Source organism: Nothoprocta perdicaria, unplaced genomic scaffold, assembly GCF_003342845.1.
Source record: "Nothoprocta perdicaria isolate Ctin4 unplaced genomic scaffold, notPer1 scaffold_74, whole genome shotgun sequence".
NCBI classification, from domain to species: Eukaryota; Metazoa; Chordata; class Aves; order Tinamiformes; family Tinamidae; genus Nothoprocta; species Nothoprocta perdicaria.
This window is the reverse complement of record NW_020456021.1, coordinates 1,008,001-1,025,131: the sequence shown is the minus strand read 5'-3', so window position 1 is coordinate 1,025,131 and position 17,131 is coordinate 1,008,001. Positions and strand designations below refer to the sequence as shown.

General features: G+C 39.6%; 1 protein-coding gene across 1 annotated transcript in view; it reads right to left on the bottom strand.

Moving 5' to 3' along the window:
- Window positions 1-6,480: 6,480 nt before the first annotated feature.
- COL19A1 (collagen type XIX alpha 1 chain) overlaps window positions 6,481-17,131 on the bottom strand; it is a 179,789-nt gene continuing 169,138 nt past the window's right edge. Inside the window, exons 46-50 of the mRNA XM_026051330.1 lie at window positions 16,621-16,791; window positions 15,599-15,665; window positions 13,421-13,576; window positions 6,857-6,934; window positions 6,481-6,617 (exon numbers count right to left, since the gene is read on the bottom strand). Of these exons, the coding sequence (XP_025907115.1) occupies window positions 6,481-6,617; window positions 6,857-6,934; window positions 13,421-13,576; window positions 15,599-15,665; window positions 16,621-16,791 (609 nt within the window). The remainder of the gene's footprint in view (window positions 6,618-6,856; window positions 6,935-13,420; window positions 13,577-15,598; window positions 15,666-16,620; window positions 16,792-17,131) is intronic.

Below are 17,131 nucleotides of genomic sequence, written 5' to 3'. Positions count from 1 at the left end.
ACCTTTCTTAAAGTAAAGCTGCTGCTCTAGCTGTATCCTCTCTGCCACCTTGTGTGTTGACAGAAATAGCCCAAATAGACATCACTTGGAAGAAGACTGTATGAAAAAAAAAACATTTATTAAAAGAAATCATTTGGCACATTTACTTATAAACTTTTAAGAACAAGTTAAACAGAGGATTACATTTGCTAAACTCCATGCCCATCCCAGCTCAGTGTTTTAAACAATAAGATGCTGCAGAGTTTGCATATTCACAAGTAAATCGCTCTGCCCAGCTCTACAGAGCAAGAGCAGCAGCTGAGATTTCAGGCAGGAGACCGGGAAAAATTGGGCTTGAAAAGGTGAAAGGTGATCCTAAAGACTTTGGGAAAAGCCTAGGAGAGAGCAGCTCTCCTGCCTCTCTGGTCTGGCTGGAACTTCCCCTCTCTGACACTTCTAATACTATAAGAAACCATCCAAACAGAGTCGTTCACAGAATTTTGTTCTTTAAAAATGAATCCAGACTACAGCATGCGAGGTGATAGGCCTGATCGCACAGAGCTGCTCCATGAAGTGCCCCAAAAGCCCTCCGGATGTCGTAATAAAACATTAATGCCAATTACAAATCGTAGTTTCACCAGCAAACTTTTATTTGGACTATAAAGTGTGTAAAACTGTTACAGAAAAAAAAAAAAAAAGGTTAACAGATTGCAAATACTTTTTTTTCCCACAGGTAATGCAAAAACATAAGTAATCAATAGAAGCAATAAACACAACATTTCATTACAAATGTGATGTGCTTTTAAAAAATATAGTCTGAAAATACATAAAATCCCACAATGGAACTCAGGTAGGAGGGAAAAAAATCCCGCATGTAAAAAATAAATCAGAATTATTACAAGAAAACACTTCCAACATTGAGGCTCAATTCAAGACATCATCTGTTTAAGTGGATAGTTTATGATTGTGACCAAATTTCTACCTCCAAGCTGATTTAAAAAGTGAGTTTTGACTTAAAATACTGAAGTAAACTGAAGAATAAATTCCCAGGCTATGTTATAAGACTGTATGGGACTTATATTGGCTAATTTAACTACTTATGAATTACCAACCTTGTGCAAGAATGGAAAAAAATTCTTAGATACAGTATATACAAAAAAGTCAAAAACTGATAGTTATTGGCAACATATTCAAGTAAATAAATATTTGGAAAATTAAAAAAATCATAAATCTAAAAGAAATATGTATCTTTTTTTTCTATAAAAATATGGTGATACATAAGCAATTGTTTAAATAAAAATATCAAGAAGGCACAAAGAGACTCCACAAGTCCACAAGACTGTCACATTTTCTAACTACACACTCCTGCGATCCTAGGGAAAACCCCATTAAGCCCCATTAGCCCTATGTTTTTCTTATACATTTCTAGCTCAATGACAAAAGATTCTATGAAAATTATCAATGAAAGACTTGTTAAAATCACTTTTACCAACGGGGATCTCTGCTGCAGCTCCTAATCGTTGACGTTTTACCAGCACTGTTATGAATACAATTTTTAGCTCCACCATTATCTCACCTAAACGTAGAAGAGATCCATCAAAAAGATGGATTGTTTAAGAACTGTCCTCAAAATGAAGGCAATTATAACCACTAATTCTCAGTCCAATCTCATATTTTGACTTTGGTGCTTTCCTTCCTAGGCTCCTGGTAAGTATTAGTGCACTGCTGCAGAGCAGGGCACTAAGAGGCATCTAAGCAGCCTTCTGCCACCCCTGTGGCACCCTGGTAGGACCTGGTGCCTTAGTCAACGCCAAAAGGCCGCTGTGAGCCCTTCATGCGGGCCAAGCTACTCATCTCTCCTAGTAGGACCTAGCAGGTAGGCACATGCTTCATATTTTTGTAGATGCTTTGAAATACTGAAGAAATTGGGTGAATTTTTGAAGTCTGCTTGACCTGCTCAATGGATGCAGCAGGGAGCTGGTGGCTACTGCTGCTTCTGGCACTATCTGGCCATGAAGTCTCTGCTTGTTGTCGAGCGCAGCCACATCAGGTTCTCTGCTCACCGACCACAAGAAAAGAAGGCAAGGTCTTTCTTTGTAAGGCACATTATTACTCCTATCTGATTTAACTTCATTTTTTTTTCCCGTTCATCTGGTTCTTTTCTTTTTCTGTTGTGTTCTGCTTGCTGATGCATGGAAAAGGACTAGGAAAAGTGCGGTGCCTTCAGCTTGTTCCTCTGCATTCCCTCGCTGYGCTGGTGTCCTTGGGTCTTGAAACAGGGGGAGGAAAGATGGTTGTTTCTGACAGAACCTCCCTCCTTTTATATGCACGGGAAGCAGGTGAAATGCTGCCGTGTTCACCTGCAATCCGCCTGCAAAGGGCCCCACAGGTGATGCACCCAGCCCATCTGCTTATCCACTTCATAGACAGCCACTGATTTGAACCTTAAATGTTGCAAATCCCCCAAAAAATCAAGAAGGAAAGTAGTAATCAGTATGCACGTACTGTGGTTAAATCAGTGACAGCTGCACGTCACTCAGGCATGGGGAAAAAAAGAAAAGCAATAAAAAGGTATGGCACTGAAAATCCTTCAAATACATTAACTGGGGATGGAATACATTTACACTGGGAGTTCAGTAAATAATTAAATGTATTCATGTTCTCATGACAGCAGACTTGGAGATAAAACTGAAAGAATATATGTAGATTACATTCTCTTTAGCTGAGAGCTTATTTTGGTCTAGGTTATATAACATTTGTTAGCAATTCATATTTGAAAACCACATTTTCTTAAGGTATTACRAAGCCTGTGTTTCCACTTAAACAACAGCTAAGGTCACAGTTAAGCTTGTTCTCCATGACCTACGTCAAGCAATACGTGTGCAGCTGGATCTGAAAATCCATCCAGCATAGCTTAGTTTTAATGGACTTTTAACATATTACCAAGGTAAATATATGTGCCTTAACATATCCAGAATCTAACAAACAAATAATAATAATAATAATAACAACAATAATAACAATAATAATAACAATAATAATATACCAGCACTGTTGTATTTCCTGAGATAGTCCTCATGTGTGAACATTTTAAGTTAGAGCAGTGATCTTACTCAGTTGRTAAAATTACAGGTCAGTGGCTGGTTTTACCACTGTATATTTGGAGCAACAAGTATACAAAGCGCTAATTTAGCTGGTGGGGTTTTCATACAACTTTTATATAAACACGACATAAAAATGTATACAAAATTTGAGTGTAGACTGACATGAAAAGGAGTATTTCACCACTGTGAAAAATCAGAAGTGCCAAAATATTTTATGTGCTTACCCAAGAATTTAAAACATTGGCCTTACAATGTGCTGCATATCTAATACTTGTCATAACACGGAGTCATGAAACCTGCAGGAGGGCTGGTGATGATGCATTCAGCTGTGGTTCTGTTTCACAGTGCTTATTCTAGCATTGAAACCAAATCGCACTTAATACAAAAATATTAGTTCTGAAAATGCTAACAAGTAGGTTGCACTGCTGCTTGGTTTTGCAGTGCTGGCAATTTTATTTATTACCCTTAGCAGACTTGCTGCTCCCCTAGAGACAAGTATCATTACAGTGGACACAGATGATGTCTGCCAGTGATATGTTCTGTTACTGCATATATTTCTATATTGTTTATACATCCAAAACACAAAATCTCAGCGACATTACCTTGAAATAGTTATTCAGAAAAGGCAGTATTTTTTACAAACACCACCATAAAAAAAAAAAAAAAAGGAAAAAGAAAAAGAGAGAGATTTTAGAAAAGGGTATTGGACTCAAGAAATGTGACACGCGGTGCCATGGGCAGCACCGGGAGGATGGACCAACTCCACCGTGTGGATGACAGGAGCAGAGCTTTAACCTTGAGAAAACYGCTCCACTGCAGCGCTGCTGCAGCCTGACTCCTTCCTTCAACAAGCGGAGGAGTTCTGCATGTTTTAAGAAAGAGCTACAATTTTAAGAAAGTCCTAACATTTTCTTAGAAGGTGACAGAGAAACTAAAATAGAGCTGCCTGCCCTCGACATAGAACAAAGCTTAGAGAACACTGTAAAAAGTGGGAAGCATGTTGTCAAAGAGATATCCGTTCTACATTTTGCTCTAAGTAAAATAACTTGTGCTACCAGAAAAAAAAAAAAAAAGAAAGAAAAAAAAAAGAGCTCTGCATTTAATTCCTTGCAATATTTACTATAGTACATACTGGATAAACCAGACACGAAACAGATAAATCACAAAATAGATTACCCCCCCACACCAAAAATAATGAAAAAGATCATCACAAAACCCAAGACAGCATCAGCAAACAAATTTCAGGGACCAAACCTGAAAAATATTCAGAAAGAGGCATGTTCCAAACTGGGTTTGGTGTTTGGCAACCCCATGGCAAATGAGGCAAAGCTACCTGGGTCCAACTCTCTCCTACCCGAGTAAGGAACATGGCATCTTTAAAAAGGTATCACAATACCCCGTGTAACAAAATACCCGTTTTCTCACATGAGAAAATTAAATTGGGCTTAACGCAAAATAAGATATAACTAAACAAGATAACTACCAAAGTCACCTGCAAATAAATTCAGTGTTCAAATAAATTTTAAAGACTTTTAGCTTTGCGCCTGAAAAAGAAAAAAAGGAAAAGGCATCTGTAGGAAATATAGATGAAAAAATAAATTTCTCAAAGTACAAAAAAAAAAAAAAAGTGTTCTACTCGCTGATAACTTCAAGTAAATTGAATCAGGCAAGTAGCAAACGCTCAGTCCCAACTAGCCCAAAGCCCCCAGTATGCACACAGCGCTGGAGCGGAGCAGTTCCCTCGGCTCGCGCTGCGCCGCTCTGTGACACACAGCACCCTTGCGGAGATACATCAGCACGSACAACGGAGGTCAAAATTAAGTTACAAAGTAAAAAAATATGCAGCTTTTACAGAGATTGGAATCACTAGAGAAGTAGAAATACATCCCCGGGGAAGGTCCGTGCCCCGCGTGTGGCCAGCAGCTCGCTCTCCACATGGCTGTTGCCGCTTGCCCCGCGCGGGGGCTTCTCTGACGTCCGTCTCCATCGGGGGCAGACGCGGCCTTGGCCCTCGCCTCAGCGCCTCTCTGGTGCTTGGCACCTTCCCGGCTGGAGCGGCCGCGCGGGCCGAGGTGCTGGGATGCTCCGTGCCCTTGGGGAGGCCTCTTGTGGTGTTGGGAGCGCCCTGGAGCTTCCACGTGCTCCCAACTATCCTAGCGTTCCGGCATGGGCGCCTCTGGGCCGGGAGTGAGTGCGGGGAACTCTGATCAGCACAAACGCCGACGACGTGATTTTTAAAGGCTCCCACCTCCAGTTCTTACTGCTTTCGAGCAAAAAACAGATTCCAGGTAGATTTGTCTGTTCACCATTCAAGCCCAGCAGTCACCTTTGCCACTTACCATCACAAAGCAGGAGAGAGAAGCTAGCGGCCTACGGGCCGGCAGAGTCCCTGCTGCTGGTTTTGTATGTCGAGCTGTGCAGTTTTGTGCAGGCCCGTGGCTTAYTGCTGCCGTCTCTGCACTACACTTGCAACTTCTGTTGTGCTGTCCAAGCTCCTTAGGAATGGGCTGTAGAGGCTCTAGCATCACCTTGGCTCCAAGCAATGTTAATGCACTTGCTAAGCTCATCAGCTGTTTGAAGAGGTGTGAGTTCTCAGTTAGGAATAACACCACCAGTCCCCAGGAATTCAGCATCTAAAGCATCCAGGCTAAGTAGAGTAATAATAATGCAATATCCATGGCTAAGCAATCGTACAAGTTCTGAGTTGGAATAACACTCGRTCAAAACAAATGCTTCCTGCGGCGGCACATGGTGAATTTCCAGTCGAATCAAAATGTTKCATGGGAAAGGAGAGAGAGAGCACATGTCTACCTTCATTTTACTGATGACACCTCAGAAATTACTGAAAGGATGGGAAGTGTTCATGCTGTGGGACAGACCCCTCCAGAAAGGGCTGCTGGAGCATCCTCAAGGGAGAGCAACATTCAGTCTGAGCAGAGTTCCCAGCACTCCGGCCACGAGCCAACATGCGCTGCTAGTGGGTACGCTTCAAAAAACCTCACAACTGCATTTTATTCATTTAAGCTTCACCAGTAGCAAGAAAAATAGATCCAGCTTACGTACTGAGGCATACAGACTGTCATAAATTATAATAAAATATTTTCTGTTTGAAGAAAGAAGCCGACGAAAATTATTTGGGCCTATTTTCTCCTCTAAGCAAAATAAATATGAGAAATAACACAACACATGGAATGCACTCTGGAAAATAAAAGGCATCATTTCATAATTACGACACTGCAAGTAGCACACAAAAGGCTCAGTTCTGTGCCTTATAAATTATCTGGATACTCCGCAGTGTCTGGGGGAAAAATATGCACCAAGTATTCCGAAGATTAAGTTAAATTATTAAGAGAAGTGAAAAGTGGCTGTGAACCCAAGCGTCTCCGGGAGAGGGTTTTTATTTCCCACTGGTGCGTGACCGAGTCTGTGCTACRTGGTAATAGCAATCTGCTGGGTTGCATCTTCCGTGGGGTCCGGGCGGCCCTTGYGGTCCGGGCGAGCCGGGAGCTCCTGGGGGGCCAGGCAGGCCGGTCGCTGGTAAAACAAACGCAGGAGTTAGTGGAGCTGGGACGGGAGCGCACACCTCGTCCTGCATTGCACCCCTGCATACCAGCGAGGCTGCAAGCAGGCCGGGATATCCGGCCTCATGCGACAGCAAAACCGCCAGGAAACACACTGAGGCAAAGCTGGCGTGAGGATGAGCACAGCAGAGTGTTTGTGTTAGTTCAGGAACGTTAGTTCAGGATAACGTAAAGAAATCTGGAGACTTGTACCTGAAGGGCCAGGTGGTCCAGGGTTACCAGGCAGTCCAATTCCAGGCTCGCCTCTTTCCCCTTTCTGTCCTCTGTAACCTACACAGAACAAAGATGGGAAAATAAGAGTGTCCTCTTATGATAAACAGTAATCTAAACAGTAATCTTATTAACAAACCCAAACAGGAAAACAGATGCCCACTTCTTTTCCTTTTTCTTTCTGAGACTAGTAATACAGCCGGTAATATTATGTTTGTATGTTCCTCTGGGAAATATGAGGATTTCTAGCAGTTACTGCTGCATCCTCTGGCAAAGGGCTCTTGCTAGATTTACTAGCCTTACTTTTCCCAAAGATTTTAAGTTACCTTCCTAATTAATAATTTAGGGTGTATTCACCTGTTTGGGGGACTTATATAAAGCTCTAATCCCAAGGCTCTTTGGCATCTGTCCATACATGTCACTGGTCATAGTCACAGAAACATAACTCCATGGCTCTCAGTCTTTCTCAGGGACATAGCCCCAAAAAAGAGGAAGACTTCGCCCTTGCTACTACATGCAAATCTTTATGCACGCACCTTTTAGATTTTAAACTTCCTGGGCTGGAAGTTTATACTTAGATATTCCACCTMTTTCACTATAAATCAGACCGATGCTCTCTCCAGCTGACACAGCTGCCCTTACTCTGAGTAGAGCTCATGCAGGCTACAAGTTCTGCATGCAAAGCCCACTTTGGCCCAAGTACCGAGATAATGCCCATATGATGTGATTGCTACTTGTATTTTGAATATCAAAATATATTTTGAATGTTTGTGACATTCAAATATAAAATTTTCAAATCACAGRTCATAGCTCTGTATAAAGGAAAATCAGCTTCCACCCTCTTAGGTGCTCCAGCTCACATCCAAACTATGCGATTCCTTTTTCTTAAACTCTGGCTATGTCTTTATTAGTTGGAAACATTTGGGATGCCTGAGAGTAGAGAATTCATGAGTATCAGGATATTACTATTTCWGGTTAGAAATCTATATAGGTTTTTTTTACTTAAAGAACTTAAAAATTATTTACATAGGAGAGAGAATGAAAGGATTTTGAGGCATTTTGAAAGGAACAAGTGTGACATCTGCCTTAACTCCTTATTTTAAAAGGGTTRTTGGAAAACCCTCCCATCTCCCTTCCCTAACACCTCAGCTATTGATGTGTAAGGTGACATATGCTGGTGATCAATTTTGCCAGCTTCTAAGAGCATTTGTGGTTGAATTTGTTTTGCTCCAGGCAGCAGTGTATGGCAGTACTGGGTATGCCATGCAAGAAGCTTTCTTTTGGGAGAAAGCTTTGATTAATTTAAGAGTAAAGCGACCCAGGTGATCGGTCAGCACACTGCTAAACATGCAACTTATGTCTCATGAGGAAGAAAGGGCACTGTCAGATGACCAGCAAAGGTTGTCTTGCCAGCGTACATCAGCTCATGGCAACATCAGCCCTTGCCAGGCAGTCAAGGAAGAAATTGTTATAAGCCCTATGGGCACCAGTTTGTGGTTGCAAGAGACAAAACGCAACAGAATGATACCCAAGATATTCAGACTTTCTGTAAAACACAAGCTTATTACACATTTCAGTAGAATTTGAACACTGGTCGTCCTGGATTTCAAAGTCGAGGACCAGTTATTGTGTTCTCTTCCCCCAACACCCCAAGTAAGAAATGACAGTGGAAGTCATACAGGCAAAGCAGGAGACAAGACATGCAGGGTGACATGCAGGGTGACACAGGCAAAGAAAATGAACTGTTTAAAAGGTCGTGCATTCAGGTTCACCAAGTTGCAGTAAACAGATTTGTGCAAGGCGCACAAGCACACAAAGGGAATATGAAGGTGTTGGAGTTCACTGTGAGTTTAGTTTCTCTTCAATGGCCATGGTAATATTTACAACTATATCAATCAAAGCTGTCTGGATCCAAAAATCTTGTATAATCCATAGTATTTGTCACTGTTTGAGAAGCTCAATCACACAACCACAGTCTATTACATTTCCTATTTATTACATATCTCTGTTTCTTCATTTACAATATGCAGTTACAATACATTTCTCACTACAAACCCAGTTAATCATAATTTTGCAAAGTAGTGCTGCCACTAATTTATTTATTTTTTTGCATTTCTTTAGTTATGGGAAAAAGAGAGAAATCACATTTATGATATATCACATTTACAATCTCCATCATAGCATTACTGAAGAGAGCTAACATAACACAGTTGAAAATGGACCAAGATAGACTGAAAGATTCTGTAAACATCACTTGAATTTAAGACATTAAAGACCAAAAAAAAAAAAAAAAAAAAAAAGAAAAAGGCAATAGTACAAACAGCAGGCTGCCTATGCAAATGTTTGAACAAGGACTGAGTAAGCAATTACCAGCTCCATCAGAATACATATACAAAGGTGTAGTTTGTACAGAGTGGCCGAGAAAGTTTTGTTGACACTGAAGTTTCATATAAGATTTCCCAGGTATCTTTTTCAAAAACTAAGGCTTTATTTAATAGAGTATAAGCATTTAAGTAAACAGGCTTATAAGTAAACAATCTAAACAACGCAATATGTGATTCTGGCAGTAAAATATTTGATTTTCAATGAGGTATATTTTGCTCAGAAGCAGGTCCCATGATTCTAGAGGAAGTCTGTTACCTTCTATCTGAGCTGAAAGTGACAACTTCATATGCAGTCAAAGGAAAGTATTATCATATATCTGAATAAGGTCTTGATATATCGGTTTTTACACAAAGGCAGATGTTTTACATTTCTATTGGTAATGACCCGAGTAAGAGGTTTAAAAGGTTCCCAAAGGCAACTGCTCTAGCAAAGCCTTGCAACTTGGGTTCCAGAGGTTTGCTCGTCATTCCTGCATCCCAAAAGTTGCTGTATGTAAACATGTACCCAATGTGGGCAGTACGGTAAACATTTGGTAGTAGTATGTAGCAAGCATGCACTTGAACAGATAAGCACCCTTCTTATGTTCACGGACTGGTGACAGCTAAAATGTAGCTTAGAGTTTGCTGCTATCTACCAGGACCACAAATATTACAGTCTGTCAGAAGCATCAGTATTGCCTGAGCTTAACTTGGAAATGACACAATTTCATGTCTGTAAGCTCTGGAGGGATAGAAAGAGTTATCTCCTTTAAACAGCTCCAAAAGGAACTTGATCTATATCCCTGAGACCCTCTTCCAGCTGCATGGAGAACACTGCAGCTGAAACAGGCATGGCAGTGTTTGGGAAAAAAAGAGCTTCTTTTAGCAGAAATGAGAGGCAAACACACGAACACAACAGAGAACAACAACTCCAAAGTATCCACTGTGTCTTAGTGTGCAAACAGTTGTGCATACTGCTGCATTCTTAAAAACACAACACCGCAAAGCGACAGCAACGGTGCYCAGAGCAAGTCCTTCACACCCAGCTTCCAGGGCACCTTCTGAACTTGCGCCACTGCCCTCTCCACTGCCAGGCAGTAACTGGCTTTCAAAGCAGACTGAAAACAAGCTGAGTTCACTGCCACAAGAGTGGGACACCTTAGGGGAGGTAAAGCTTTAAAACTCTGCAGCTATTCCACAAATAAAAAGTGACTACGTCTGGACAGCATCCACTAAAACAGGATGCTCCATGTCAACCATCGCCTCTACTCCCATGACATAATTTAGTAGGAGATACAACAGCAATAAAGATATGGAATTTTCACTATTCATCTCATCACATAGTATTTTTCTTTCCTGAGCTGGGAAGTTTRTTTCCTTGGGTCTACCATGAGTCATGAGGAGTGATCAAAATCTCTTGATGTTTCCTTTATATAACAGTGAAGTTTAACTAGTATGAACCCTTCTTATTTTTATGACAAAAAACAAAGGTCATATTAATGCAAAAGATAATATGCATCTCTCAATTCCAAAATTACCCAAGAACGTGAATTTGAACTAATGGATAAAAACTATTATATATTTAAAAATCTAATCAAATCAAATTGAGCTAATTTCTCTAACACATGACAGAATCTGACTGGCTGTCTGCAAAATGGATGACATTGGTAAAACTTGTCAATAAAATGCTGAAATAATTTTTTTTTTTTGTCTACAAGACATTAGCATCCTTCAAAACATAGATGCATAGTAAAAAAGTTCCTCTACTCTTCCTTAAATGGATGTTTTACCTCTCAGGGAAAACTTTGCCCCACAGAATCAGCTTCCACTAGCTTATAGGGTCTTCTTTCAGTGAGGAAATATATACATACATATTTCTATTATTCTTATGCAAAGTCTGTTTAATTCTCAAATGCATATTTTACCATTCATGTTGCAACTATTTTTTTTTTTTTCTGAGATAATCAAAATCAAAATTATTTTTACTTAAAGCACTGGGAACTACCTGCACCGTACTGTGATCAGCCTTACTCAAAGACAGCAGGCAGCAATTCTGGAATTCATTAGAAATGATAACTCTACTCGCAGTAGTTGAAGAATTCCTTAAACAAAGTCCTGCTCAGCAGGCAGGAGTGGCTACCTGACTGACCTGTGTCTTTACAGGTCCTGTTATTTACTCCTCAAAAGTTTTTTCCTGACTGTTTGGGAGCTGCAAGTGACTAAAACAGACACTGATTCACAGGTGCATATTACTGCACACGGCAGTACCCTATTAAATACCTGGGACAGGTAATCTAGGCTGCAACCAAGTGAGAATTACTCAGATGAGTAACTGTCAGTCAGTACTTGCTTACTTCAYATTCCTCCACTACCTGTGCCATTTTCTTTTAGCAAGAAAAGCCCTGTCTGATGCATATTATCCCTTTGGCATACCCGCCAAGTACAGGAACACACCATGCTCCCTTGCTGAGCCAGGCCTACGTGCAGATGGCATGCTGCCCTGCTGCCCTCAGATGCACACACRGATGAGAACATGCTTCTCCAGAGCCTCCTCCCTGCCACATCTCATATGCCTGAGAATAAACTGAAATATGCATGGATACTTCTCAATCTGCTCGGAGACAGGGATTTCATTTTGCTGTTGGCACAAAACAAGAACATGGACAGGCACAGCAGGGAAAGGCACCAACTGTAACTGCGCTTCTCTCAGGGTAACATCGGTTACACATAGTGTAATAAGGAGGCAAGACAAAATTTTGGCTTTCTTTCTTTTGCAGTATAACTTTATGTGTCTTTTGATATATCAGAGAAGTAAATGCTTCTCACTTAGCTTAACTCTTACTAACCCCAAAACAGCATTGAGCATACTGGTAAAATACATGGAAAATCCTGTGTACATGGGGCACTACTTTTACTTAAGCATAAGGCATGAAAAAGCAGCTTTATTTSTTTTCAAGCATAGCTATCATCTTCACTCTTGATGCCCACTAGCTGGAAATGAAGCCTAGTACAATGTGCTACTTCCCAGAAGCTGAGACTATCCACCACATACATAATCATTGAACAACCTGGCACTGACATTAAAGGTAACTGTTTACAGTGATCTGAGTACTTAGATAATGAAGAAGTCAGTGTTGTAAGACTCTTAAGTCTTTTACTGTTTTCCTTGATCCTTTATTGTTGTTTGTTCTTCTTATTCTGAGCTCATCACATTTTTCAAGCTTCTGTCAAGGGTTTGCTCTTATCAATGTTAATAAGTCTTTTTTTCTTCTGATAGCTTTAGGATCCACACATCTTCAGTTTTGCTTTCATGTTCTTCATTCCAGTCTGACTTGCTCTGACTCCAGAGCAGACCAAACTAACAAAAGATAATAATTAAGAACTACCTACAGATAAACTGCAAATTACATATTACCCACAAAATATTATTATTCTATAAATTCTTTTTCCTTCATTCTGCTCTCCCCTTCCTTGCACAGTCTTAATCTACAGGAGAACACAGCTATAATGACCTTGGATTCCTTGAAACTGATTTTGCAATAAAGGACAGTTCAGTGGCACAAGCGTCCTGCACTGCCCGAATGCACTGCAGTGTACAAATTACAGTTTGGGATACAGTGAAAAGCAGATTATTCTGAAGTGGATTTGTGAAAATAGATTATTTCACTCTAAGAAGGATTCAGGCTGTAGTATTTCAGTTCTCACTGCTTCTAAAGAGCAATATTTGCCTTTAATCTTTCCTCCTCAATACTTAGGGTCAGAGCTGAAAATGCTCAGCCTTGGAGATCAAAAGTTGGTTCTTAGATAAGATGGTCCTTTTTAATGTGAATCAGGATGTAAAGAGCTACATTAAAGTGCTGGCATAGCTTTTCTTCCTTGTTATAGTATTTTAGAGGAAAAAAAAATTGCTACAGCAGGTTTAGATATCTGTCAGCTTTAGATATCTGTCAGTATTTTATCATTTATTAGAATAAAATGCACTGATTAGGATTTTTTAAGCAATAAAATCCACACATTTACTACGGGTTAATACATAGCTCTAGTCTGGAAAAAAATATAAGTATAGTTTTAAAAAGTTAATCATTAGGAAGCTAGATATGTAGTCCTGTCTCATTTAATGATCATTAGCAAGTATATAAATTTCAAGATACAATCCTTAAAAGCATATTTTTTGAATTCCTACCTTGAAGTCCACGTTCTCCTGGTGTTCCTGGTAAACCATCTTTTCCTGGAGGTCCTGGTAAACCATCTTTTCCTGGTGGCCCGGGTTTTCCATGAGCTTGGGAAGCAAGCAGTGCTGCAGGCAGCTTCAGCTGGGATACAAACTGAGCCATCCTCTCTTCATTAATGAAAGAGAGAATCAAAAAAGGACATAAGTGTGTTGGAAACACAGGCTTGGCCAGTAAAGTCAGAGAAATCGATTGTATTGATGACAAGTCCTTCCTACACAGTAAATTAGCTCTGAGTAAGAGTATTTTGCTGATGTTGTGTTCATGCCAGTTGTGTATTTCCTTTCCATACCTAATCAATACAGCTATTTGTTGAAAACACAYGGCAGCTTACACCTACATAAATGAGAGCTGTCAACTCTTTCTTTCATATAAATCTGCTAAGTGGCCAAAATAATTAGATGTTTCTACTATGTCCATTTTAGTAAGTTTGCGGTGTCTTAATGGTTCCCAATTTTCCTTCTTCTGAGAGGAAAGCAACTGTTGAAAAATTGAAAATCTAAAGTAAACTGAAATCTAAAAGCAGCTGTTTATTAGATAATTTATTTGAAACAACTTAGTAATTTAATGAATGTAAGGGATTCAACAAGGATACCTACATTGTCCTTACAACTCATTCAGAGTGACTTCCCTTTCAATGCTAACCTCTATTATACTGTCATCAAGCAGGAGAATATATGATTTGTTCAAGAGGAGCAAACCTAACACATATGAATCTAAGTACATRGAAAAAAGCTGCCATGCAGAACAGAATCACAGCAATGCTGGGGGGAAGAGATCTCTGGAGCCGAGTGGGTGCAGTTTCCTGCATGAGCTGGAACTACCATAAACCCCATATGGATGACCTCATATGACCTGGGGTCATATGGATGATTTGTCYGGCCAAATCCTGAAAATTCCCAACCTTTCTGGGTAATCTGTTCCAACGTTTCACTAATCTCTTATTTTTTTCCTGATTTTTGATTAGGAAAAGTTTTTGCAAAAGTGCAGCCTGACCCACCCAAGCTGTAATTTGTGGGCATTACCCTTTGTTATATCCCATGACACTGAAAAATGAGTTCAGCTCTGCTGTCTTTATAACTACCCTTCAAGCAGTGTGGACCAGACCACCCTTTAGCTCCGTCTTAGCTTAGTTTAGCTTCCTAAGCAAGCCCAGCTCTTACCCTTTCCTTCTAGGTCATGTGCTCYAGACCCTGGAGCCCCTTGGAGGTCCTTTGCTACATCCTCTCAAGTTTCTCCTCATTCCTCCTGAATCGAGGGCCCAAAGGTGGACACAGTATTCCACATGTGGCCTCACCAGTGCTGAGCAGAGAGGTATTACAGCTTGCCTTAATGGGTGGGCCACGCTCCTCCTAATGTAGCTCAGGTTCAGGTGACCTCTTTTGCAGTAAGGGCAGCGCTTGTTGAGCTTCAACACTGTCCACCCTGTCCACCACCATGCAGAGTCATTTGAAAATAGACCTCCCCACACAGAGCCATTTAGAAGGACAGGGCTAGCAATCATGGAATGCTTTGAAGGCAGTTGTTTTACTCATCAAGGGGAAAAAAAGTACTAAGAATAAAAGACATTTCTGATTGTAAAGTTGCTTTTAATTAAAAACTGAAAGAGAAGCTAGTTTAGCTTAATAGAAGGTGTGATTTATATGTGAACTTATTAGTGAAAGCAAAGGATATGTAAAGATCTAAACTTGCTGGAACTAAAACTGAAAACAGGGCAGTTGCGTATACCAATTTATATCTGAGCAATCAGCTGCTTTGCATTTTAGCTCAGTTTACCCATTTTAATTCTTATTCCAAATAATATACATGAATATGTATCTACAATGATAAATATCCATGTTTGATATCATTTGAAGCAAATTATCTTTTAATGCTAATCTTTTTCAGAAGGAAATACTCTGGTTAACAGATATTTTATTTTTTTTTTTGCAATTTATAATAACAATTACTTGTTTGAATTATATTAAATAGTTCTAAACATCAGCAATTAACTGATAAGTTCAGCAACAAGGCAGCTGTTCAAGTACTATGCAAACAGAATAAAAAAAGTTAGAAACGTATACAAAGGCTATAGGGAAATGAAAACATTTAGAACCACTTAAGATTTAGATTCAGTTGTAAAATTTTCTTACCTTCAAAAACCTTAAGAACCTCCTGTTTGATATATTTTTTTATTTCTTCAGATGAAACTGCATCAGCCTGATGGGGAAACCAAAAAGTGTTATATGTTAGCTATTTACCAGGAAGGAAAAAAAATACTCAGTGCAYTTTTATAATCCGAACATCATAAAATTAGCACTAAGCATCTAAAACGTTCACCAAAAATAATATATTCTAAAATATTTGTTTTATTCACTTAACTGAAAAGGCCATTTTATTCCAAATTTATTAGAATATTAGGACGGTCTTGACTACCATACAGTAGAAGAAGCCCTTTCAACTGTCAGAGTGATCAGCATATATTATATGCTTAGAAATTGCTAATACTGCTTGTTCATAAGACTAAGAAAGGATGTCCAGCTATACCACTGTGATTTACTTGCMCTCTATGTCATGTTCATCAGCTTCTCACTTTCATAAGGGAATAACWGCTTTGACTCAAGCAAAAGTAAATAATACTGTAGCAATGTACCAACTAACACTCGAAAAACTTTTTAGATCTTTACCCTATATGATTGATGGTATCTCACTAATTAAAAAATAAAGACCACAACACACACACACGTGTGTGTGCATGACTGTGGAGACAAATGAAGGTATATACTATAACAGGTAGAGTGGTAATTTCTCTTTTATTGAGGAACATTTTCGCTTCCCTGTATTTCTTTCTCATTTGCAAACACTTAAAATTTAGCTATTAAGTTATGAAAAAATTGCAAAATTAATTGCATTGAATAGCCATCTGCTGATTTGTAAGGAACTAAATAAGTTAAGCATTACCTAACATCTGCTCTGAAAGTAGCACTCACATAGTGAAAAGCAAAATCTAAAAGTACTTSATCTGTGTAGAATTTTTCCACTTCTGACCTCTGAAGAGAAATTTTAGTTTTTATGAGACTGTTTCATTGTTTGGTGGAGTTTTCACTGCTCAGTATATGCTACCTTCATGATTACTGGCTTCACAAGCAGTAACTCAGAATCTTCACTTTCTTACCAGAAAACCTGGGGGTCCTGGTGAACCTGGAGGACCTTGATGACCTGGTGAACCGGGATGGCCTCTGTCTCCTGGTGGCCCAATGGGACCCATAGCCCCCTTTTCGCCTGATGGGCCAGGTTTTCCTCTTTCACCTTGTGGGCCTCTGTCTCCTGGAATACCCTGATCTCCCTGTGCAAATCAAAAGCATAAACAAAACCACTATGTACAGTAGAACAAACCAAGAATGAAACATCACCCAAGAATGTCAGAGAAACTTCTTCCCTGATTAGAAACAGGCATTTCTTAGGCAAATAACTTATGCTATGAAGCTGATTTTACAAGCTAATCCTATCTTTGAAAAAACAGTGGATAATATTCTGTTTTCTTGCACTTCTAATGTTGAACTCAGTAAAAAAAAAAAAAAAAAAAAAAACCTCGATAAACTACCTTTCAAGTATAGAATTGGGGTGCACAAAGTTAATAGCCAAGATCAATAAAAATGACCTAGAAATGTCAAAGACAAGATGGG